The sequence below is a fragment of the Trachurus japonicus genome, chromosome 17, assembly GCF_045865225.1.
Source record: "Trachurus japonicus isolate A0001 chromosome 17, Traja_1.0".
NCBI lineage: Eukaryota > Metazoa > Chordata > Actinopteri > Carangiformes > Carangidae > Trachurus > Trachurus japonicus.
The window spans coordinates 28,536,360-28,560,669 of NC_140923.1; the positions used below are offsets into that span (position 1 = coordinate 28,536,360).

The following is a 24,310-nucleotide window of genomic DNA, read 5'->3' on the forward strand; positions in this document are numbered from 1 at the left end:
TATTAACTCTTATCCACCTAATTCCTAGTCCCCATGAGGCCTTGAGAACTCAGGAGAACTCAGATATTAGTCAGGCTAACGTGTTTACATTTACTTATGTTGTCCAGTTATAGTTGGATTCAGGCAATAATTATAATAGTTTTAATAATAATAAGAGTTTTTTTTCAAGTGTCATGTAAATGTACTGACTATCTACACTTTTACACGTTCAATTCAGGTTGAGAATGCAGTCAATTCAAATTCAATTAAATTCAAAAGTACTTTATTATTCCGTTAGGAACTTCCTTGCGGAAGGACATCAAAAGTGCAGGTGCAAAACAAGACAAGTCAGACATTCCTCGAACCGCCATACCATATAGGCCTAATCTGTTATAGTTAGACCACTGGGGCCAGCTGGCCAATGTTTCCATTGAGTGGGTGTCATGCATCTGTGATTTTCTCACTAGTTTGCTTATTTTCAAAGAGAGAGAGAAAAAGAGAAAAAAAACACCGTACACATACCAGACCTTTGCCTACTGGCAAAACTTAAAGAATAGACATGTATATGTCCAGGAGACTTTATCCCATCCTCAGGGCGTGAGCAAGGGAGGATCAGATGGTGGAACAGGTTTAGCGATGAGGAAACTGTCACTGTCACTGTCAGCTGCACATCTGTAAGCAGGTCTGCTCCACATAGACACTTAATAAACTTTATTTTGTAAGGACAGACTAGATGTTGATTTTGTAAACTGTGACATGGTGGACAAACACTTGTTTGTAATGATTATTAAACATAACTTAATAAATCTGTGCTGTCCAGTCCAGTATCACCAGTAGTTTTGTATTGTTGGAGACGTTTCATTCAAAGGAAAGAATGAACTGAACAAAATCATTTCCTGAACTGATTTGTTCTTTTCTCAGTTCAGTTGAGCTCAGCCCACTGCCGGGCTGCACACATGGGGCTGAGGGCTCATGTTCATTGGACATGCTCATGTTCATTGAACATACTACTCAAAGTAGTCTTGTGTCATTTGCGAAAGTGTGGTTGTGTCGCTTGCTGTGTGTACCACACAACGTACTGTCACTTAGGGCTGAGGGCACTGAACGTAGTGATAAACCATACGTTTGCTAAACGTACTACACAGACGTCCGCAAGCGACACAATGACACGTTCGCAAACATGTCTTTTACTGAATGTACTACTGAGTAGTAGTAGTGTTCACTCACCACCAGACTCTGTGGGACTCACAATGGAAGGTATTTTGTGGCCCTAACCCTACCCCTAACCCTTTACAATATCTATTAAACATAAAAGCAATACTACATTAAAGGTGCCCATTTCCTAGTATGGGCAGTTGGGCACTATTCGAGGTATAGGTTAATAAATCAGAGGCAATGGACAAAATAGCACAGTTCAATCCTTTACAGACTGGATTCAAATGGCAGTATTCAAATGAAAGTATTAAACACCTCACATCTCCCACATCCATACATAATATTATCAACTATGAATTTATATTATAGTCTAGTCTTAATCAAATGGAGGCCTTAAATTGCCAAAGTAAAAATATTATATTTGGGCTGCACAAATGAAGCTGGTGCACTTACTCTTTAAAGCTCTGTCATCCTTGGTTGGCACAGTTACTGTACATGCATGCAGTGAGGAGAACTTGTCCAAGGGTTGAAGAGGCAGTGAGACTGAATAAGCCAGAGGTGATTTGTGCCCAAGGACTCCTGATTAATCTTCTATTGGTGCTAGTAGCAGCGCCACAGCGTTATCACAGGGGGAGGCAGGACTGTGTGGATCGTGGGGGTCAAAAGGAATCAGATGACCTTCTACCACAGAAAGTTTCAGTTTTTAGTGCTAAAATTTCTGGCTGGATCTCTGGAGGCAGTCAAGGGGTTTAAAGCAGAACAGGAATCCAGTGAGGGAATAAAAACAACTTCACAATTAGATGTCTCAATTACCATTTATGAAGACAAATAAATAAAAGAACATATTATGTAGGAGCCCCAGTTGTCTCTATTATAATCACAATTTTTTAATCCAATACACTGTCAGAAACACACAAAAACCCTCCATTGATTTTAAAATTATCATTGTTTAATACTTACTTTGACCTGCAGAGGCCAGTAATTCTTTAGGTACACAAAGCACTGTGAGTCACTGATGTATTGGTTGTAGTTTCCAGTTCAACAAGAGCAGTGATGTAAATCTTCAGTTATAGTATAGATATAATTTTAATAATATAGAAATACCATTTAGTTCTCTAGTAAATATTACAAGGCAGTGTAACCAAATGTCAAAAAATAATGCAAGAATATTATTTGGTGTAGAAACACTCTGCTGTTGATTGATCATTTCACTCATTATCTCTTGTAGTATGCAAAAACATCAAAATGGATGTGAACAAGATTAAAAGCAACATTATATGCTGTTTTTTGCATTCCATTGCATCCCACTCACGCCTTCTCCCCTCCTTCTTTCCTACTTGCGCTAGTAGGAGGGAAGAAACTTGCAAAATGCACGTGGACACAACCCACTTAGCTTGAGTCCCATATGTGGAAGAACATATCAGGTCATAAATTGTTACATTGATTATTTTTTAACTTCTCCTCTAGCCATGTGAAATTATACATACTGGAAGACAAGGCAAGGCACGTGTATTTGTATGAGCCATTTTTACAAACAGTTTGTCTCAAATGGTTTAAACAACATCATAACATCCTCTGCCCTAGTGCCCTGAGAACCTCACAGTGACTGAGGAAAAACACCCAAGAAAAAACAGGAGAAACCTCAGGGTGAGAGACAGAGGAGGGATCCCTCACCACGGGCAGGCAAGGCAAGGCAATTTTATTTGTATAGCCCATTTTTACAAACAGTTTGTCTCAAAGGGCTTTACACAGCATCATAACAACATCCTCTGTCCTTAGACCCTCACATCCACTGAGGAAAAACTCCCAAGAAAAAAGAGGAGAAAGCTCAGGGTGAGAGACAGAGGAGGGATCCCTCACACAGGACGGACAGACATACTGTAGATGTATATAGACAAGAAAACAATTCGGAATTTTGAAGTCCGATATGAAGAAGGGTCTTGATGTTACTGATGATGCACGATTTGTTGGTTGGAAAGTGGGGTATATCATTTTCTTGTGACTCCAGAAGCAGCATGTTTTGTTTTGTAATATAATTTGTGATTATTTTGAATCGTATGTACGATGTCAGTTAGATAAAAAAAAAAAAAAAAAAAAAGTAAGTAGCTTCCCCAACTGTGTAAATGACATTCAAGGAGCTGGGGAATGAAGGATATTTTACTGTGACTGATTGCTGCTGCTACAGTGGGAGCCATGTGTATGTTTTCTTCCTACTGCAGCTCCACTCAGACATGGACCATGGAGACAATGCGGTGAAGTACACTCTGTCAGGAGAGGGAGCTGGGTCTGTCTTCACCATAGATCAAATTACTGGAGATATACATGCAGTGGTGCGGCTTGACAGGTCAGTGCTTATCAGTAATAATAATAGCATAATACTGTCAGGTGCAGTGTAATAATTCACCATCTCAAGGGGTGAGTATTTTTAGGATGTTAATACCTATATCTTTTCTTATGTAGCTCATACATGGTTCTTTAAAGAAAAGAATAGATTCAGAACTGAAATAGGGGCTGGTTTGTCTTAGCCAGCTGTTTAGTTCATGGTAAACTTTCATCACTTGGACTTAAAGAAATTTCATTATTGCTTGTCCCAACAATTGATTATTAGTTGTGTCAGCACCAAGATCAAAAAGTGGGTAATAATATGCTGCTAGAGGAGGAGGCTGTGCCTCTCAGCAGCATACAGTATGTCCATCTCCAAATGCTGTAGCCTACATATTGTAATCCCAAGTATATAAACACACACAGATATGTTTCTTGCACTACCTCACTGTTTATTTGCATGAGTACTCTATACCCATTAACCACTTTTAATCCACCGGCAACTTTATTTAACTATATATGTATTGTGTAGTAGTTGTATTATTACTCAGGTTTTGTTATCCTTGTTCTGCATATCTTTTTAGTTGTAAGTAGAAGACAAATTACATGTCAAATTCCTCGTTTGTGTTCACATACCTGGCAAATAAACCTGAATCTGATTATATGATGCCCATGTTCCACAGGCCATTAGCGTTTCATATAGCAGATGGTCTGCCAGTGGTTGACCACGGTCAAGCAGAATTGTGGAAACAAAAAGATATATGCAGAAATATAAATAAATGAAATAGCACTTTTCATTACCAAAAATAATTTATTTTGCAGTCCTAATAATTTTATAATTTATTTAGAATTTAAGAAAAGACAAAAGGAAAACTTGTGGTGGAATTTTGAGGTGGACTTATTTTAGTTTTGACAACTTTTTGTGTTTATCTGGGGCATTTAGGCTATTTTCACTGATTTCTCTAAAACATATCTTTGGTTTTTAATTGAATATGTTGTTCTTGTTGTTAAATGCATTTCATGTGTATGTGTAAATTTAGCTGAATTTGATTTGAATTTTTCAGAGAGGAAAAGTCAGACTACACACTGAAGGCCCAAGCTATTGACATCCACACAGGCCTACCTTTGGAGCCAGAGTCTGAGTTCATCATCAAGGTGCAGGACATAAATGACAATGAGCCACGATTCCCAGATGGGCCGTACAGTGGCAGTGTCCCTGAGATGTCCCCATCAGGTAAGATCAGAGGTTGAGGAGACAGGAGAACAGAACTCAAGCTGAGCTTGAACAAAGTCATCTTCATTATACCATTCTACATAGAATTCATATTAAATGACTCACTTCAATTTCTCAAAAGACTGTTTAAAATATCAAGTACCAAGCTTGGGTGTTTGGGCAGGACAGAGAGCCCTATGGCACATAGAAATTCTGCATATTAAAGGTAGAAAATAATAAAGCTATTTTCTTTTTTATGTACATTCAGGCATGGCAGTACAGTAAATGTCATTGTACTTCTTCTGCAATTATACTAAAGTTTATTCTTTACTCTGGCCGTTCACACTTGCCAGGAGAATGTTCTTTAACATATTGTTAGGTATGGAATAACCTGTGAAACCAATTACTGATGGTTAATTCTCAGGTGTTTGCAGCTGGGAGAAACACCCACCCATCTGTTGTCCCACCTCCCACCTTGTCCACCGGCAACCAAAATGAAAAAATGCATTGGCTGTTTGGGAAATGTGTGACAATGATATATTGTAATGCTAACAATCACCAGCATTAACCATTTAATTTGAGCCAATCTCATAGATAATTGGTTTTGGTATGGAAACAAAAAAGGCATCTGTATTTTTGCTTTATTGTTCTGGTATGAATTCAAACATATTCCTAACAGATGTGTGTGTGTGTGTGTGTGTGTGTGTGTGTGTGTGTGTGTGTGTGTGTGTGTGTGTGTGTGTGTGTGTGTGTGTGTGTGTGTGTGTGTGTGTGTGTGTGTGTGTGTGTGTGTGTGTGCAGGGACCTATGTGACACAGGTGACTGCCATAGATGCAGATGACCCCACATATGGCAACAGTGCACACGTCGTCTACAGCATCCTTCATGGACAGCCCTATTTCTCTGTGGACCCAAAGACAGGTAAGAGGATAGCAACATGTGATATGTTAAAACGTATCCTTTACAACATCCATAATTCCAATACTCATACAATTCTGAAACAGGTGACTTGCACACACCTGTCAGTTGTCTTCACTTTCCTTGAAAGCATAAAATTCTATAAGTTATTATGACAGAGCAAGTAGTTCTGAGAGTGGGTGTCTCCTCAGTGCTGCAACTGAATGCTTAATAAATTGTGAGTGACATAAATCTTTTCTGTCTTTTAACACACATTTGAACTGAGTCATTACTCTGAACAGGGAGTGTCAAATTTACACACTTTGACCAAAAAATTGTAGTTGGGACCTGTGCAAACAACTGAACCTTAAAATATACAGACATACGTATATAAATATTTCATCCCTACAGAGTAGAAAGCTAAGGATTGAACACACAGAGAACAGAACAGCTGGACAGCTGACTTTATCATTTTAACACCATCCTCCTGCAGGAGTTATCAGGACAGCTCTGGCCAACATGGATCGAGAGGTGAAAGAGGAGTACCAGGTTCTTCTCCAGGCTAAGGACATGGGAGGTCAGCTTGGAGGGCTTGCCTCCACCACCACCATCAATATTACCCTCAGTGATGTGAACGACAACCCACCCCACTTTGCTAAGAGTAAGAACGTCTGAACAGTGGTGTTTTATATGGGTCTATGATTGGTTTGTCTGTTGAGATGAATGAATAAAATCAGTCTGCATGATTGATTTCTAAATTGTATGTTGCTTCTGTCATTCTCTCAGGTATTTTCCATCTGCACGTACCAGAATCTGCATCAGTAGGCTCCACAGTAGGCCATATTCAGGCCCACGATATGGATGCTGGCAGCAATGCTGAGGTGGATTATGTCATTGTTCCAGGCCATGAGGGAAACATGTTTGACCTCATCTCCATCTCTAATGGCCGAAGTCAAGAGGGAGTCATTGTCTTGAAAAAGGTACACACTCATTGTCCGCAGCACACACTCAATACAGGGGCGGTAAGCTATAATAAGTGAAAGCTTGTCATGCTCATACTATTTTAAATCACAGCCTTCAATAGATTGGAATATCATACTCTTATATTAATCATATCAGGTGTCAGGCCTGGTTTATAAGGTGACGACTGTGGGTACTGGTGGTAAAAGTGTGTTTTCATAGATCTGTGGAGGCAACAAGGCAATAAGATTGTTGTCACCTTGAAATATTAAAGCTTTAGGACTTCCGGTTGAGCACACGCGGGGATATGCGGCTGTGTTAATACTCTCCGATACACCCCCCCTAAAAAAAATCGTTATTTTTGATATCTGCTTGAAGCTTTCCCATGAGAAACAAGTAGAAGACGGTGGAATGAACTTGCGCTCTGGTGCAATCACGGAGGTGGCGAAAACTAAAAAGAGAAAGGACAAACGCAAACAACAGCAAACAATCAGAATGGCGAACGCGGAGGAGGACGCCAGGAAAAGTTTGGAAAGACTGGTGCTGAGCATAAAAGACGATATTGCTGCACAAATCAAGGACTTCAGATCGGATTTTCATAAACGATCAGATGAAACGAGAAAAGAGCTCCAGAATTTAAGAACAGAGGTGAGAGAAATGCAAACAGCACTTAACGGCGCAAATGAAAATATCCTGGCTGTTGAACAAAGAGTGAATAAGGTGGAGGAGAACGAGATGGTCAACGCCAGAGCATTAACACACCTGCTGCAGCAAGAAAAGCATCTGGTGGAAAAAATGGAATATTTGGAAAACAAATCTAGACAGAACAACATCAGGATCCACCAGGTGAAAGAAGGAGCAGAGGGAGGCGACATTGTTAAGTTTTTAAAGACACTGATATCGGAGAAGCTGGAGATACCAGCAGCACAACTTGACATTGTCGCCGCGCACCGATCGTTTCAGAGGAAACCGGCACATAGTGGAGCGGCTCCACGCTCAATCATAGCAAGATTTCTGACATGGGATACACGTCAAAGAGTCCTTTGTGCGGCGTGGACCAAGAAAGTAATAAGATACGAGGACAGCCGGATTTTCTTCGACCAGGACTACTCCTCCAAAATACAAAAAGAGAGAAGCCTATATGCCCCAATAAGGAAAGAGCTACGAGAGAAAGGGGTGAAATCGCATATTATCTACCCATCGAAGTTAAAGGTCTTTGGCAGCGAGGGATCGCAGACGTACAACACGGCGAGGGAGGCAGCGGCAGCCCTTCGCGCACGGGGCACGGTCAGCGGAGTTCAGCACCCACAAGGAGACCAGGGAGCCAGGCTACAAGCCGAAGACACACCAGTTGCAGCATCATTTGAGGAGCATGGGAGGCAGAGAGAAGAATATAAGACTGCTGAGGATCTGCTGAAGGAGATGAGAGGAAACCTATTTGAGCCCTAAAGGTACTGTGATAGAACTTGCCCGACACAAACAAATGCATATGGACTGAGACGCACACACACACACACGCACGCACGTACGCACGCACGCACGCACACACGCACACACACACACACACACACACACACACAATTTGCACAAAGATGAAGAAAGGACAAGGACACAAACTCATTCTCTTTTTTTTTGCATGTTTTTTTTTCTCTCTCACTGGGGTATTCACAGTGACATATATAATGCAGCTTGTGTTTGGTAAGCTGCTGTTGCTTTTTCAATTGGGGCAGTTCTTAGTAGAGGCCCCAGATTCCTATTTTTTTTTAGGGAATCATCAATCTACAGGCAGGGACTGCTACCTTTGGAAGTCAGGGTTTTTTTTATTTTTGTAAATGGGATTTATGTATGTTGTTCACTTTTTATGGTTAATCACAATGAGTTGAAAAGTAGTAGGACCAAGGACTTATTAACTAACAAAGAAGATGTAAAAAATATTAATCAATTGTACCTGTCAAACCCCTCTTCTAATAAATGAAAGCTTTAAATATAATTTCATATAATGTGAATGGTATCAATAACCCAATTAAGCGTAAGAAACTACTAGTAAAGCTTAAAAAAGAAAAGGGAGATATAATTTTTTTACAAGAGACACATCTCGTGCCATCAGAACATGAAAAGCTTAAGAAACTTACAAATGCCCAGGCATACTCTTCATATAAATCCTGCAGAAGAGGGGTTGCGGTTTTAATAATGCCTCAAACAGGTTTCACACTGAAGAAATTAATTGCTGATAAAGAAGGCAGATATGTAATGGTTGTGGGAATGATTGAACATGTATTGGTTTCATTTATGAATGTTTACAATCCTCCTGAAGAAGGTCCAGATTTAATTAAAAAGGTTGTTGAAATGATTGTATTGGAAAGTCAAGGAGTCACTATTGCCGCTGGTGACTTTAACCTCATAATGGACCCAAGTAAGGATACACAAAGTGTTCGACTACATAGTTCAAACCAAGCAGCCAAAATAATGAGAGGAGCTGTGAAAGAAATAGGGCTGACAGATGTATGGAGAGCCCTTCATCTGAAAGAGAGAGACTACACCTTCTTTTCAAAATCTTTCTGTAAATATTCAAGGCTAGATTATTTTTTCATGTTTAAGAACCACATATCAATGGTTGCAGAATGCCACATAAAGGAAATTACATTGTCTGATCATGCTTTGATATCTTTAAAATTAAACTTTGACTTACAGAAAGGTCAGAAGACATGGAGGTTAAACAACTCCCTGCTACAGATAGATAATTTCAAGACTAAAATAAAATTAGCCCTCAAAAATGATTTAGAGATTAATGATACAGGAGAAGTAGACCCACTTATATTGTGGGAGGGAATGAAAGTTGTTTTGAGAGGGGAAATTATATCATTTGCTTTATACAAGAAGAAAGAAAGGGAGAAAAGAACAAAGGAATTAGAACAATTAATTAAGGCATTAGAATCTAAGCATAAGGAGACAGGTTGTAGTTCTGATCTGCAATCTTTAAATAAACATAGAAATGAATTGGATAGATTATTAACTATGGAAGCAGAGAAAGCTCTGGTTTTTACAAAACAGAAATATTTTGACAGCGTGGCAAAAGCAATGAAAAATTTGGCCTATAAATTAAAAAAACAACAGGAAAAATCAAATATAGTAGCAATCAAAAATCAAACTAGGGACGTAATGGTTAAAGGCAAGAGGGATATTGCACATGAATTTTCTAAATATTATGAACAATTGTATAGTTCAGACAATAATTTGACTCAGCAAAACGGAGTTAAGGAATATCTATCTGGAATAAACTTACCGCAAGTAACAGTTGAACAAAATGCAAACTTGACATCAGCAGTTACCCCAGAGGAGATCATGGTGGTGATAAAAAAGTTAAAGAACGGCAAATGCCCAGGAAGCGATGGTTTTACAGGGGAATTTTATAAAGAATTTAGCAAAGAGTTACTGTTGGTTTTGGAAAGAGCCTTCAATTGGGCACTAAACCATGGTCAGTGGGCAAATACATGGCGTAACTCAATAGTTACAGTCATACATAAAGAAGGGAAAGACCCTACAAGTTGTGAATCCTATAGACCCATAACTTTATTAAATGTGGACCAGAAGCTGCTAAGCAGCATTATAGCAAATAGATTATCAAAGATCATCCCATTTATTATAGACCCTGACCAAACTGGTTTTATTCCAGATAGATATTTATCAGATAACGTAAGACGAACATTGAATATAATAGATTTCTCAAAGAAAATGAACACTCAAACGCTGATTCTTACCCTGGATGCCGAAAAGGCCTTTGACAGGGTGTCATGGCCTTTTATATTTGAAACTTGTAGCAAATTTGGTTTTCATGACACCTTTATCAAATGGCTCCATGCTATGTATAGTAGTTCAAAAGCACAGATCAGAGTAAATGGGACTCTCTCGGATAGTTTTGAATTACAACGGGGAACAAGACAGGGAGATCCCCTATCCCCTCTGATCTTTGCAATCTGTATTGAACCCCTGGCAGCATGTATTAGAGCAACTAACGAAATCGAGGGGGTGAAAGTAGCATAGAAATCTCATAAATTGGCTTTATATGTGGACGACGTGGTCTTATATCTTAAAAATCTAGAAAAATCACTACCAGCTCTTATGCAGGTTATTGATAATTATAGTAATGTGTCAGGATATAAACTAAATATACAGAAGTGTGAAGCAATGGTTCTAGGAGCCCCAGTAAGTAGAGAGGTGAAGAGTAACTACCCATGGCAGTGGGACAGGGATAGAATAAAGTACCTAGGAACTGTGCTACCAGAGAATAACAAATTATTGTATCAGTTGAATTACAAAGACTTGGAAGCACATGTTAGACAGGATATGCATAGGTGGAAATTAGCCATATGGTCTTTGGGTAGAAGAATAGATGCAATCAGAATGAATGTACTCCCTCGTTTCTTATTTTTATTTCAAACAATACCACTATATATATGTGTGAACACTTTCAAAATCTGGGATACAATGATTGGTACATTTATATGGGATGATAAGAAACCTAGAGTTAAGATGAAGACTTTGAAAATGCCCAAAGAGAGGGGGGGACTTGCCCTCCCAAACTTGAAGCATTATTATATGACAGCACAAATGAAGCACATACGTACCTGGTTAAATGACAACTCAGAGGCAAAGTGGAGATCAATAGAGATGTTTATGTGTCATGGTTCAATAAAAACGATTCCTTTCTGTACAGAATACCAACGAAAAGTACCAGTAAAAGATAATATATCACTTAGAAACACTCTAGAAATTTGGGCTAGAATTAAAAATGTTGTTGAAGTAAAGAAAGACTTACTGGCTCTGAGAGAGATAAAAGAAGACCCTGAATTCATGCCTAACAAAACGGATGATGCCTTCGACATCTGGGCACAAAAGGGACTGACCATTTTTGGGCAGTGTTTAAATGAGAGGGGAATAATACAATTTGAATCTTTAAAGCAGAAGTAAGTGGTCGGGTCGTTTTCGCTAATACTGCGTTCCAGTCAGGCTTTTGAAATCGTAAATTACAGCTTCAAGTCACAACTTACGACTTTATAGCGTTTCAGGCAACCCACTCGTGTTTTTCCGACCTGTTTTACCGGTGAAAGTCACTATAACGGCCACTCGTAACTTCCAACCGGTGAACTCGTACCAGATCGACCTGGTACCACTTCACGATCGGAAAAATACGAGTTTCCTTGAACGCACCATAACAGTCCTCGTCCCTACGTCACCACATTCACGGCGTCCCTTGGCTGCACACACAGCCCTGCATGCCGTTCTCTCTCCTCATTGGATAAAAACTGTAGGATACGATAAATGTTTTCTCTTCGGCTCAGAGCAGAGCAGAGTGACTGAGAGACCCGTGATTCAGACCAAACACTCTATGTAAGTGATTGCTGTCGGAAGATATAACTATTTAAGACTTATATTAACACAAATATATCACTTAGTTCTGCTTTAAGTAAAGCGTATCGTTTGCCGCATTCCCACTTCTTCCGATATTTACAAATAAGAAGTTATATCCAAAATAGTGAAATAAAAAATAAGACCAGTAGAGACTTACATCCACTGGTACAATTTTTTATAAAGAATTATGATAAAATTAAAGTTCCACATCAAATCTCGGCTGTATATACTATTTTGGAAAATAACTGTAAATATATAAAGGCAAAACTGAAATGGGAAGAAGAATTGAATATAGACCTATCAGAGGAGAGTTGGAAGGAAATGAATCAGAATGTTCATACAACAACTGTATCGCCGTATTGGAGGGAATATGCATGGAAAATACAATCACGATACTTCATAACACCAGTGCAGCAAGCTAAATATAATAATAAAATATCAGCAAGCTGCTGGAGGGAATGTGGCGAACCATACGCTAATGTTCAACATATATTCTGGTCATGTCCAATTTTGCAAATATTCTGGGAAAAGGTACAGAAAGAAATCAGTCATATTTTAAGATGTGCTGTACAACTAAATATGGATTATATGCTATTGGGAAGGACCATAGACACACCCCATGAGGAAAATGATGACTATTTGCTCAGGGTGCTGCGTATAACTGCTCTAAAACAAATCACCAGAAACTGGCTTCAGAAAACCCAGCCAACAATAGAAAAATGGAGGGACACCATTCAACAGGTACATCAAATGGAGTATGTAACATATAAAATGAGGGGTAACCTCAGACTTTATGAGATAAGATGGGCCAAGTGGTCAACCTACTACAATTGATTTAATCATCATAATGTTGTTGTTGTAACTGTGATTATCCTGCTTGTTGTGATTTTTTTTATTTTTTTATTATTATCTTTTTTTAAATGTTTATTTATTATTTATTTTCTGAGTGTTTGTCTATGTGATTGTTGATGTTATATGTTTTTCTTTTTTTTTTTTCCATGTGTATGATGTTGTGACTGTTATGTTGTCTATGTTACGTGACCTTTTTTCATGTGTACATGTAAATATACAAACACGTGGTGACTTTAAAAAAAAAGTAAAAAAAAAAAAAAGATTGTTGTCACCTTGGTGAGGGGTAGAGGTGTGCAACACTTTGCCTGCAACATAACATCACTTTCTTCTTGTTCTAACCCATTGTTACACCTCTGCACCAGCGAAAGCCAGTGTCAGAGCCATTACATTTTGGGGTTATTCATCACAAAACCTCACAAAACATCCTGAATTCCTTAATGTAAAAATGAGTTTTTCTTGCAGCATTGTGACTGGTCATTAATTTGTGGCTCTAACTTTAACAGGCCTGCAGTCGAAATACATGTGCAGTAGGTTAATTGGCGACTCTTAATTGCCCATACGTGTGCATATGTGGTTCGTCTCTATACAGTTAGTACGTGTGTTGGCCCTATGATAGACTGGCTATCTGCCCAGGGTATACCCCGCCCTCAGCCTCTGTCCCCTGAGATCAGCTTCAACCCCCCTGCAACCCTGCATGGACAAGACATATAGACAATGGATGAATGGATTCTAATTGGTTTATTGTAGCCGTATTCTGGCTGGTCCTGGTCAGTCATGTGCTTTTACACATATTCTGGTTGGTTAGTGAGTTATTTGCTGTATTCTAGTTGGTTGATTTGTACCTGTTTTGATTTGAAGTAGATTTAGGTAGGTCACTGTCATCATACAACATGTTGTCTGAATTCCTAATTCAACAATTATGACAGAGGGTAATGCATTAGAAAGCTGTATGTCTTTACTCTAGGTCAATCCCAATTTTGAAACACTGACACATGACATATACTGTAGGTTTCAATGAAAAGTGTCATGTTTTTCATTTGTAAACACTAGTGCTGGGCATAGATTAATTTTTTTAATCTAGATTAATCTCACTGCAATCTTGGAGTTAATCTAGATTAATCTAGATTAAAATGGCTCATTTGAATTCTGATGAAGGCATTCAAGTGATGCACGATATGAAAAATTTCTACCAATAACCCATAATTTCCTGGTTCTCATTGCCGGTACCGATAAATTCATATTTGTATATATAACATAATAGGCTCTAACCCAGGGGTTTTCAAAGTGTGAGAGAGTGAGCCCCCCTTATTGAAAAATAAACAGCTGTGCGCCCCCCCCCCCCCTCCAAAAAAAAGAGAAGAGAATTAAACATAGCCTATTTGTTAACAATTACTATGACCAAAACAATATTTGATTCATTAAACATAAATTGGTCTTTCCTGTAGGATTTGTTTGATTTACAAGCTTGTTTCTCAGCATATATTAATTATTATGACAACATAGCACTGACGAATAAACCTAAACATTGATACAGAACTCTGTAACACACTCATCACACAAGCAGCTTCATGATCTCCCTGTGTGATCATCTGGGAAGCAGACAGTCTGAGGTTGAAGTTTATATCAATGCACAGGTGACACTGTGACAGGTCTCTGTACGTCTTGACCACATGTCAGCTGTTCATCTGGGAAGCAGACAGTCTGAGACGTGCATCTTTTTTTTTTTTTTTATAGGAGCGGTATATTGCGGCTTTATGCGGGAGGACACGCAGTGCTACAGCTGATCCAATGTATTTATCTGAGCTTGGTCACCGCGAGAGGCACCGGGTCGCTTTGAGCTGCGTTCATATGAAGTTATCAACCTGATCTCACAGAAATGCGTGAAATGACCACGAACACCTAGTACCAGATTCCGTGCTCCTTTCACGTAATGTGTTATATTACGTGAAAGAAGCACGGAAACAGTCTCCACTGAAAGCCAATGAGTCCAAATTCCGTGAGATGGCCACGCAAACCGTGTCGTGGTGGATGCACGCATTTTCAGCTTCAAAGACAACACCCCCAGTGCGTCAACAGCCTGACGAACGGTCACTGTCCCTCCTCGTCACATGCTTAGGTGCCCGTTTTTTTGTTTTGTTTTTTTTTTACTTTTCCTTAAAGCTTTATTGAACCTGATGCTGCTGTGTCTGACGTAGTTTACAGCAAGGACGTCCTTTCGGTTATCTATTTATTTATTTATTTAGTGATCATGGTGTTTGGTGCAGAATAATCAATCAATAAATAAATAAATTAGGTCGGAAGCTACGTCACACTGTAAAATGTAATTGTATATCTCACTTAAAAAGAAAAGTGACCTTAACTCATTTCAGCTTACTCTGTTGACTATCCTCACTTTTACTTAGTAAAGACAACTTTCTACTGAGGCAAGTAATCAAACTCATCAGCTGCAAGTAACCTGTACTTAGAGGTTTGAGTGAGCAAGACCCATCTGCATCACCAGCAGGAACTCGGCAGCATTCGGCAGCGCTCGTCGAACGCACATGCGCAGTCGCCCACTGACGAGTGACGACGTGCTTTGAATGAAGCTCCCGGTAAACCGTCAACAACAAGGCGGCTGCTGCAGCAGCTAGAGACACGGTAAGTTTCACTGGTTTTGTATATGTAGCAAACTTGTAGTCATTATTATCTCATTATATAATTTATCTGTTTGTTCAGTTTTTTTCATTTTTGTTGTTGCTGCCAGTCGGTCCTTTGCAGTCATGTGAAAGCTAAAGCTAACTAGCTCTTCATGTAACGTTACTCGGATAGTGTAACGTTAACATTTAGGGATTTACTGGGGTTTCAGCAAACACAGCGTGCATATTAACGGTTGAAAAAGCCCCCCGCGGCCGTTCCCCGTCGGTCGGACGGTGAGACGGTGAAGTTGGGGGGGAGGGGGGGTAGCAGTTAGCGCGATTTAGCACGTTTGTTTATGACCTGTCCATGTGCCTGTGTTTGTGTGCGTGTGCGTGTGCGAAAGAGAGAGCCACAGACACAGAGCTGGTTGATAAGTTTTGTTATATCATGTACAGCTCTAATATTGTGCTATGAGTTAGTTACAGTTTAACTGATTGATATTGTTGTTTCTTTTGCAGGTTTTTATTTCTTTAGACAGAATGCCTTGGACATGTAAGTACTGCTTGTTTTCTTCTGAAAAGAGGGCTAAGCTATTATTCAAGACTGGCTTCCCTTCCCTGTCAGAAGCGGCTGAAGCCTGACATTGCCAGCACACCTGATTCAGATCCAGGCATGTCACAAGATGTACATGAAGTTGAAGATTTTTCTAGTGATCCTACAAAGCAAGACAAAACTGAGGCAGAAGCTCAAATCAAAAATTTGTATCATTTATAGCATCAACTTGAGCATAATTTAGCCTCACTCCATGCCATTCAGCAAATTCTCAATGAACATGGTGTCACGTGACGATTCAGTCATGAGAAAGATTCCCTCCAAACATGTTTTAAGATGTATAATAAATCTCTACTTTGAATAATAATTTGTCTGTTTTTTCCCTCAAAAAACAGACACGATTTTCAAGAGCAAGGGGGGAAGTGTTGGCCAGAAACTTAAGTATCTGTAACAAGTCACACCAGAGGTAAGTTTCTCAGATACAAAGTAACACATTTTTTATCATGTGGGGAACAAAATACTCAACCCCATTGTGTGTGCAGAGCTATTAATTGATTGTCCTTTAAGTGATGTATGTTCTACATTTGTCAGTACAGATATTGCTGTGAAGTGAACGGCAGTCCTCTGTGGCCTTCCTGTGATCCTTGGAGATGAGAACAGACTTCTTCAAGACATGCTTTGTAAGTTGTCTTTATCACTATTTTTTCACTGCCGTGGAAATTCAAGGTGACATCTGATATGTAATTTTGGTGTTATTGCTGCTATTGTTGTTAGGACTGCGAAGACCCAGACATGTCTCCCCCCCCCCCCCCCCCTTTGGGATCCTGACCATCGTTCCTGAGGACAGACAGGCTTCCCCTGACTCACTGCGCTTCAGTCTTCAGGTACTGCAATCATTTTGGAAGGAAGAATTGTCATGGATGACCTTGGAAATCTTCCACATGCCAACAACTGAAGTACACTTTTGACCTCATCCAAAAGGTGCTTGGACACTTGGACATAAATCCCTAAAACCAAAAATGCAATCACTCAAAAATCTTCTGATGCAATGACTGAATGTGTTCACAATGTGAATGTGACGTGACATTATGGGTCACATTGAATCCTTTACCCTTATTGGAAAAGTTATATTTTTTTCTTGTTAGATCCTTTTTTGTGGGAGGGAGCCCCATCGCCCTTTCAGACTACTAAATTGTTTTACTAAATCGTGTATGTTCATGAGAAGAAACTACTTTCCTTTTAGCTTTTCTTTTTCCTTTTGTGTTAATGCTGACATGATTGTGGTGATACTGATTACCAGCATTAGCTTCTTTAGCCAGTTATCTCAGACTTAATATACTATGTTGAAAGATATATCTATTGATAGTGCAGTTCTAAACTCATCCACTAAGAATTTAAATCAAAAAAGCTCTGAGCAGGTTTCAGTGGGAGTTGTCTTAAACATCATGATTACAGTTGTGCATTCAGTTGAAATAGTGATCTTATTTTACATACAAAATATGTAATATTAAAAAAAAGTTTAGTAAGTGTGTACCTGAGCCTGGACCCTATTTTTTACATGTATTTGTGTTCAGAACAAAAAAAGTTTGATTATTAAACTTTGATTTCCATTCAAACTGTTGTCTGTTGTCTCTTAGTTTCAATAGCTTATCACTTTTAGTTCAGCTTACTTGAACATATCAAGGCAATCGGTTTCCTGATATTTTTCTAGTAATGTGAACTTGTAAAACTTGTAAGGGTAACTTATTTTCACGAGTACTGTTTAATTAACATAACTCACAAGTTTAAGTAGTCATAATTGGCATTTTATAGTCAACCTAACTAATGATTTTGAGTTAACTTCACTCAAGTTTACTGCCATTATCTGAGTTGTATAAACACAGTTATTTTCAGCTATATCACCTTAAAATTAATTAGCTACTTTACTTGGAAATTTTGAGGCAATCGGTTTCCTCACTTTTTTTAAGTAAAGTGAACTTATTACAATTTACAGTGCAGACCGGGGGGGGGGGGGTGGATTCTACAGGTGAAGACCACTTCCGCGTTCAAAAAGCTGCTCTGTTTAATCAATATTCTGAAGAAAGATCTGATTATTAGCCATAACGCTGTAACCATCCAAGGAAGACTGTGTAACAATATTATGTGCTTCTGCTGAGTCCAAAAGCCCTGTGTAATATCAACTTTATTTTAAGAAAACACGTTTTGTTTCCAATGTCATATCACGGAGAAGCACTACATTACCCATAATCCTCATATTTATCAGCGACGTGTCTGATTGGTTGAGCTTGCTGTTACCAGCAAATGAAAAAATAAAACAAATTGAGCTTATATTATTTTCTTAGTAACTAAAAGGTCTTAACATCTTTTTTGTTTTCAACATTGAATAAAAAAACGGTGCTATATTGTTAAAATTCAACAATAAAGTGCATACAAGTTGGCTTGACTTCTTTCTTTTTTTCTTTTTTTTCATAATTTTCACCAGCATCTTTCTGGTCCACATCACATCACATTTAATGTAATTTAATTCAATGAGTGACATTTTATTTTTTATCTGAAAAACATTATTATGAATTCAAGGGTCAGAGGTAACTGATTAGTGTTAAATTTAACCTTTTTGACCCTGTTTCCTTGAATAAATCACTAAGACTTTGATGCGGGAAGCTGAGATTTTGATTTGATTTTGTTCAGAGCACTAGGGACAAAGTTTCTGTAGAATTTCAGACCTGTCGGACATCCAGAAGGGTCACAGCTGACCGTCCAGGCTCGTTTCTCGGCCTTCAAAGCCTAGATTTAGAAGCCTTTTGTCTAATAACGTTATACATCCTTGGGGTTATAAGGCTGAAAGTTTCATGTATTTGTCCGGGGGCCTAAGGCCACCCACCATGTGCAATTTCAAACCCGTGCGACCTTCACAAGTGTCAAAGGTCACTGATTTGTGACCTTTTTGACCCCGTTTCCTTGAATAAAACACCAAGACTTTGATGCGGGAAGCTGAGATTTTGATAGGTTGTCCAGAATGTCTAGTAGATTGTGTGTGCAAAGATTCAGAGCTCTGTGACATTCAGAAGGGTCACAAATAGCCAAAAAGCAATGCTGCTTTCTCTGACCTCTTATTAAAGGAGAAATGTTGCAATTCTTTAATAGCTTCCAGATGCTTTGGCCTATCAGGCTGAATTTTTAGCTAAAGGAGCTGGTGTACGATCAGGAAGTAGAGGAGCTGTGCATAAAGCCAATTGGTAAGTGTCAAAGGTCACAGGGGTCAAACATCAAAGTGAATCCAGCCATTCCTGCTTTTTCTCAACAAAAACATACACGCTTTAAGTTATCATCATGAAATATTAATAGGTTGTATATCAGAGAGTCCTCTATCAGAATATTTTGGTCCCGTTGCTCTAGGGGCCCCGGGGGGCCACTTGGCTTTCCCATGCTCCCACAGAGTTGGGCCTCGGGGTGATGGATAAGGGCCTCACCATGAGTCCACAGACCAAGTTTCAAGTGATTTGGTCGGTTTCTATGGAAACAGCGGCCTCAAGGATACAGAGGAATGCGGCTGTTTGAAGCCCCGCCTCTCGAAAAGTAATGGCTCAATCAGGACCGAACACACATCTACGCGTTCGTCTTGGGCCCCCGAACCATATATTACGAAATCAGAACTGTACGACTTTTGGAAATGTGTTTTGTCTGTTTCGGCTTTTCTGACTCAGTGTCTGTCAGACTTATAGCGCCCTTATAGCGCCCTTATAGACCCTCTTAGTCAGAAAAGCCAAAATAGACAAAACACATTTCCAAAAGTCGTACAGTTCTGATTTCGTAATATATGGTTCGGGGGCCCAAGACGAACGCGTAGATGTGTGTTTGGTCCTGATTGAGCCATTACTTTTCGAGAGGCGGGGCTTCAAACAGCCGCATTCCTCTGTATCCTTGAGGCCGCCGTTTCCATAGAAACCGACCAAATCACTTGAAACTTGGCCTGTGGACTCATGGTGAGGCCCTTAACCATCACCCCGAGGCCCAACTCTGTGGGAGCATGGGAAAGCCAAGTGGCCCCCGGGGCCCCTAGAGCAACGGGACCAAAATATTCTGATAGAGGACTCTCTGATATAGAACATATTTATATTTCATGATGATAACTTAAAGCGTGTATGTTTTGTTGAGAAAAAGCAGGAATGGCTGGATTCACTTTGATGTTTGACCCCTGTGACCTTTGACACTTACCAATTGGCTTTATGCACAGCTCCCCTACTTCCTGATCGTACACCAGCTCCTTTAGCTAAAAATTCAGCCTGATAGGCCAAAGCATCTGGAAGCTATTAAAGAATTGCAACATTTCTCCTTTAATAAGAGGTCAGAGAAAGCAGCATTGCTTTTTGGCTATTTGTGACCCTTCTGAATGTCACAGAGCTCTGAATCTTTTGCACACACAATCTACTAGACATTCTGGACCACATTTTAAAATCTCAGCTTCCCGCATCAAAGTCTTGGTGTTTTATTCAAGGAAACGGGGTCAAAAAGGTCACAAATCAGTGACCTTTGACACTTGTGAAGGTTGCACGGGTTTGAAATTGCACATGGTGGGTGGCCTTAGGCCCCCGGACAAATACATGAAACTTTCAGCCTTATAACCCCAAGGATGTATAACGTTATTAGACAAAAGGCTTCTAAATCTAGGCTTTGAAGGCCGAGAAACGAGCCTGGACGGTCAGCTGTGACCCTTCTGGAGGTCCGACCGGTCTGAAATTCTACAGAAACTTTGTCCCTAGTGCTCTGAACAAAATCAAATCAAAATCTCAGCTTCCCGCATCAAAGTCTTAGTGATTTATTCAAGGAAACAGGGTCAAAAAGGTTAAATTTAACACTAATCAGTTACATCTGACCCTTGAATTCATAATAATGTTTTTCAGATAAAAAATAAAATGTCACTCATTGAATTAAAAATTACATTAAATGTGATGTGATGTGGACCAGAAAGATGCTGGTGAAAATTATGAAAAAAAAGAAAAAAAGAAAGAAGTCAAGCCAACTTGTATGCACTTTATTGTTGAATTTTAACAATATAGCACCGTTTTTTTTATTCAATGTTGAAAACAAAAAAGATGTTAAGACCTTTTATTTACTAAGAAAATAATATAAGCTCAATTTGTTTTATTTTTTCATTTGCTGGTAACAGCAAGCTCAACCAATCAGACACGTCGCTGATAAATATGAGGATTATGGGTAATGTAGTGCTTCTCCGTGATATGACATTGGAAACAAAACGTGTTTTCTTAAAATAAAGTTGATATTACACAGGGCTTTTGGACTCAGCAGAAGCACATAATATTGTTACACAGTCTTCCTTGGATGGTTACAGCGTTATGGCTAATAATCAGATCTTTCTTCAGAATATTGATTAAACAGAGCAGCTTTTTGAACGCGGAAGTGGTCTTCACCTGTAGAATCCACCCCCCCCCCCCCCCCCCACCCGGTCTGACGTAGCTTCCGACCTAATTTATTTATTTATTGATTGATTATTCTGCACCAAACACCATGATCACTAAATAAATAAATAAATAGATAACCGAAAGGACGTCCTTGCTGTAAACTACGTCAGACACAGCAGCATCAGGTTCAATAAAGCTTTAAGGAAAAGTAAAAAAAAAAAAAAAAAAAAAAAACGGGCACCTAAGCATGTGACGAGGAGGGACAGTGACCGTTCGTCAGGCTGTTGACGCACTGGGGGTGTTGTCTTTGAAGCTGAAAATGCGTGCATCCACCACGACACGGTTTGCGTGGCCATCTCACGGAAATTGGACTCATTGGCTTTCAGTGGAGACTGTTTCCGTGCTTCTTTCACGTAATTTAACACATTACGTGAAAGGAGCACGGAATCTGGTACTAGGTGTTCGTGGTCATTTCACGCATTTCTGTGAGATCAGGTTGGAAGTTATAGGCTACCTGACACTGTGCAGCACCTGACGCTCTTCTTTTTCCAACATGCGCGGATGTAACGACTCCTACTATGTAGGCTACTGTACATGTGTGATTCGCTCCAAGCGACAGTGGTAAAGCAGCTGTTTTAATTCCCGCTGTGGAGCTGTTAATATGTCACTTTATTACGTTTTAATATTTTTTCAGAGGGAATCTAACCGTGTAGATCCCCACTTTGTGGTTAGTTTATCCAAATAACGCCTGTTTGCTCCGACGTTGTGAGAGCAGCCGACCGGGAGCAGCAGCAGCAGCAGCTCGTCACAGACGCAGCTGCCTCCGGTGACACCGGTCAGCTGACGTGGCGGTCAGCCTGCGTCGCCGTCGGCATCCCTCGGGGAGAAAACGAGCAGAGTAACTTACCCGCAGGTTTTTAGAGGTTTTCCGCCGGTGGTTTAATTCTTTTTAAATATATAAATGTTGGTCTCATTGATGAAACCTAACAACTGTGGAAGCCGCAGTTTGAATGAAAGGTGAAACTTACTGGACAGAAGAGCAGCGCAGCCTCAGGGCTCTGTACAGAAATCACCACGTTACGTCAATAAATTAATGTTTTACAATGAACCGAGCGGTCTACCTGTCATTTAATTGAAATAAAAAATACAGCAGAGGGAAATTCGGTGTGACTCTTGTTTTTTTCGTGCACGTCCACGGTGCACAGCTCCACGACCTGCTTTGTACAAGGTGCATGTTGACCCAGCCCCCAGACAACTTTGAGAATAGATTAACGGCTATAATTTTCTTATCGCGCAATAAGAGTCTCACGTTAACGCAGCACGTTAACGCCGTTAACGGCCCAGCACTAGTAAACACACATCTCTAGCTAAAATGGCTGCAAGAAGTTTTTCTGTGTGTCTTGACAGGGTCAATGGACCTACCAATCTTTGTCCATTTACTCCAACATGGATGGGTTTTGGTGCTATAAGGGAGAAACTCTTCTCCACGATAAACCACCTTCTGAAGCCACAATCACCCTCACTGACTGAAGCTACAGTTGAGCGATGCAACAGCTTTATTGACTTTTTTAGATCTAAAGTCGACAACATCCGCTCTCTGTTGCCCAGTTACACCTCTCCCTCTGCTTCCAACCCCCTGGTGGGGAGTCCTCTACCCCTCCCCTGCTTCTCCGAGGTTCAGCAGAGCCAAATTGAGATGAAACCGACCACCTGCTGCTTAGACCCCTTCCCATCACCACTGCTTAAGTCACACATCTCCATCCTCACCCCAATTATCACTCAGGCTGTTAACCTTTCACTTCAAACTGCTCATGTCCCACCTGCTCTCAAAGCTGCTGTCATCCGTCCCCTCCTGAAGAAACCCTCCCTGGACCCGGACAATCTCGCAAACTACAGGCCTATTTCAAACCTCCCCTTTCTATCCAAGATACTCGAGAAAACAGTTGCCACACAGCTCCAGGACCACCTCACACATAACAACCTGTTTGAAAAATTTCAGTCAGGCTTTCGTTCAGCCCATAGCACCGAGACAGCTTTGCTCAGGGTGACGAATGACCTTCTGATGGCCGCTGACTCAGGGTCACCATCACTTCTCATCCTTCTGGACTTAACCGCAGCCTTCGACACCGTGGACCACACTATCCTCCTTGAGCGTCTCCATAACATCGTCCAACTGACAGACAACGCACTACATGTCTCGCTCGGAGGATGTGAGTCCAGGAAACTCCGCGTCACCTGTGGTGACCCCCAGGGGTCAGTCCTTGCCCCCATCCTCTTCACCACCTACATGCTTCCCCTCGGTCAAGTCATCAGCAAACACGGACTCTCCTTCCACTGTTATGCTGATGACACACAATTATACATCAAAACCGCCCCTAACCCCTCCACAGCCCTGTCATCCCTCACCTCCTGCCTTGAGGAAATCAAGACATGGATGAATAACAACTCCCTTCAACTAAACAGCAATAAAACGGAAGCACTCCTCATTGGTACCCCACATCAGGTTCACTCCTCACCCATATCTCAACTTACCTTTGACGGACAGATCATTCCTTTCTCCTCCTCAGCAACAAACCTGGGAGTCCGGTTTGACCCCCACCTGACCTTCAACGATCACATAAAACATCTGTGCAAAACTTCATTCTACCATCTCCGCAACATTTCCAAACTCCGCCCCACTCTATCCCTCCCAGCAGCAGAACAACTGGTCCATGCCTTCATTTCCTCAAGGCTGGACTACTGTAACGGGCTCCTCATCGGGATACCTGGCAAAACCATCCAGAGGCTGCAATACATCCAAAACAGCGCTGCCAGGGTCCTGATGAGGGCCCGTAAACACGAACATATCACTCCCATCCTCAAATCGCTGCACTGGCTCCCTGTTTCATCCCGTATCAATTACAAAATCCTGTTACTTACCCATAAATGCATTCAT

General features: G+C 40.3%; 1 protein-coding gene across 1 annotated transcript in view; it reads left to right on the plus strand.

Moving 5' to 3' along the window:
- LOC146970866 (cadherin-12-like) overlaps positions 1 to 24,310 on the plus strand; it is a 41,663-nt gene that overhangs the window by 10,126 nt on the left and 7,227 nt on the right. The window contains exons 2-6 of the mRNA XM_085804788.1: positions 3,354 to 3,478; positions 4,521 to 4,690; positions 5,471 to 5,590; positions 6,060 to 6,227; positions 6,353 to 6,546. Coding sequence (XP_085660914.1) covers positions 3,354 to 3,478; positions 4,521 to 4,690; positions 5,471 to 5,590; positions 6,060 to 6,227; positions 6,353 to 6,546 — 777 coding nt within the window. The remainder of the gene's footprint in view (positions 1 to 3,353; positions 3,479 to 4,520; positions 4,691 to 5,470; positions 5,591 to 6,059; positions 6,228 to 6,352; positions 6,547 to 24,310) is intronic.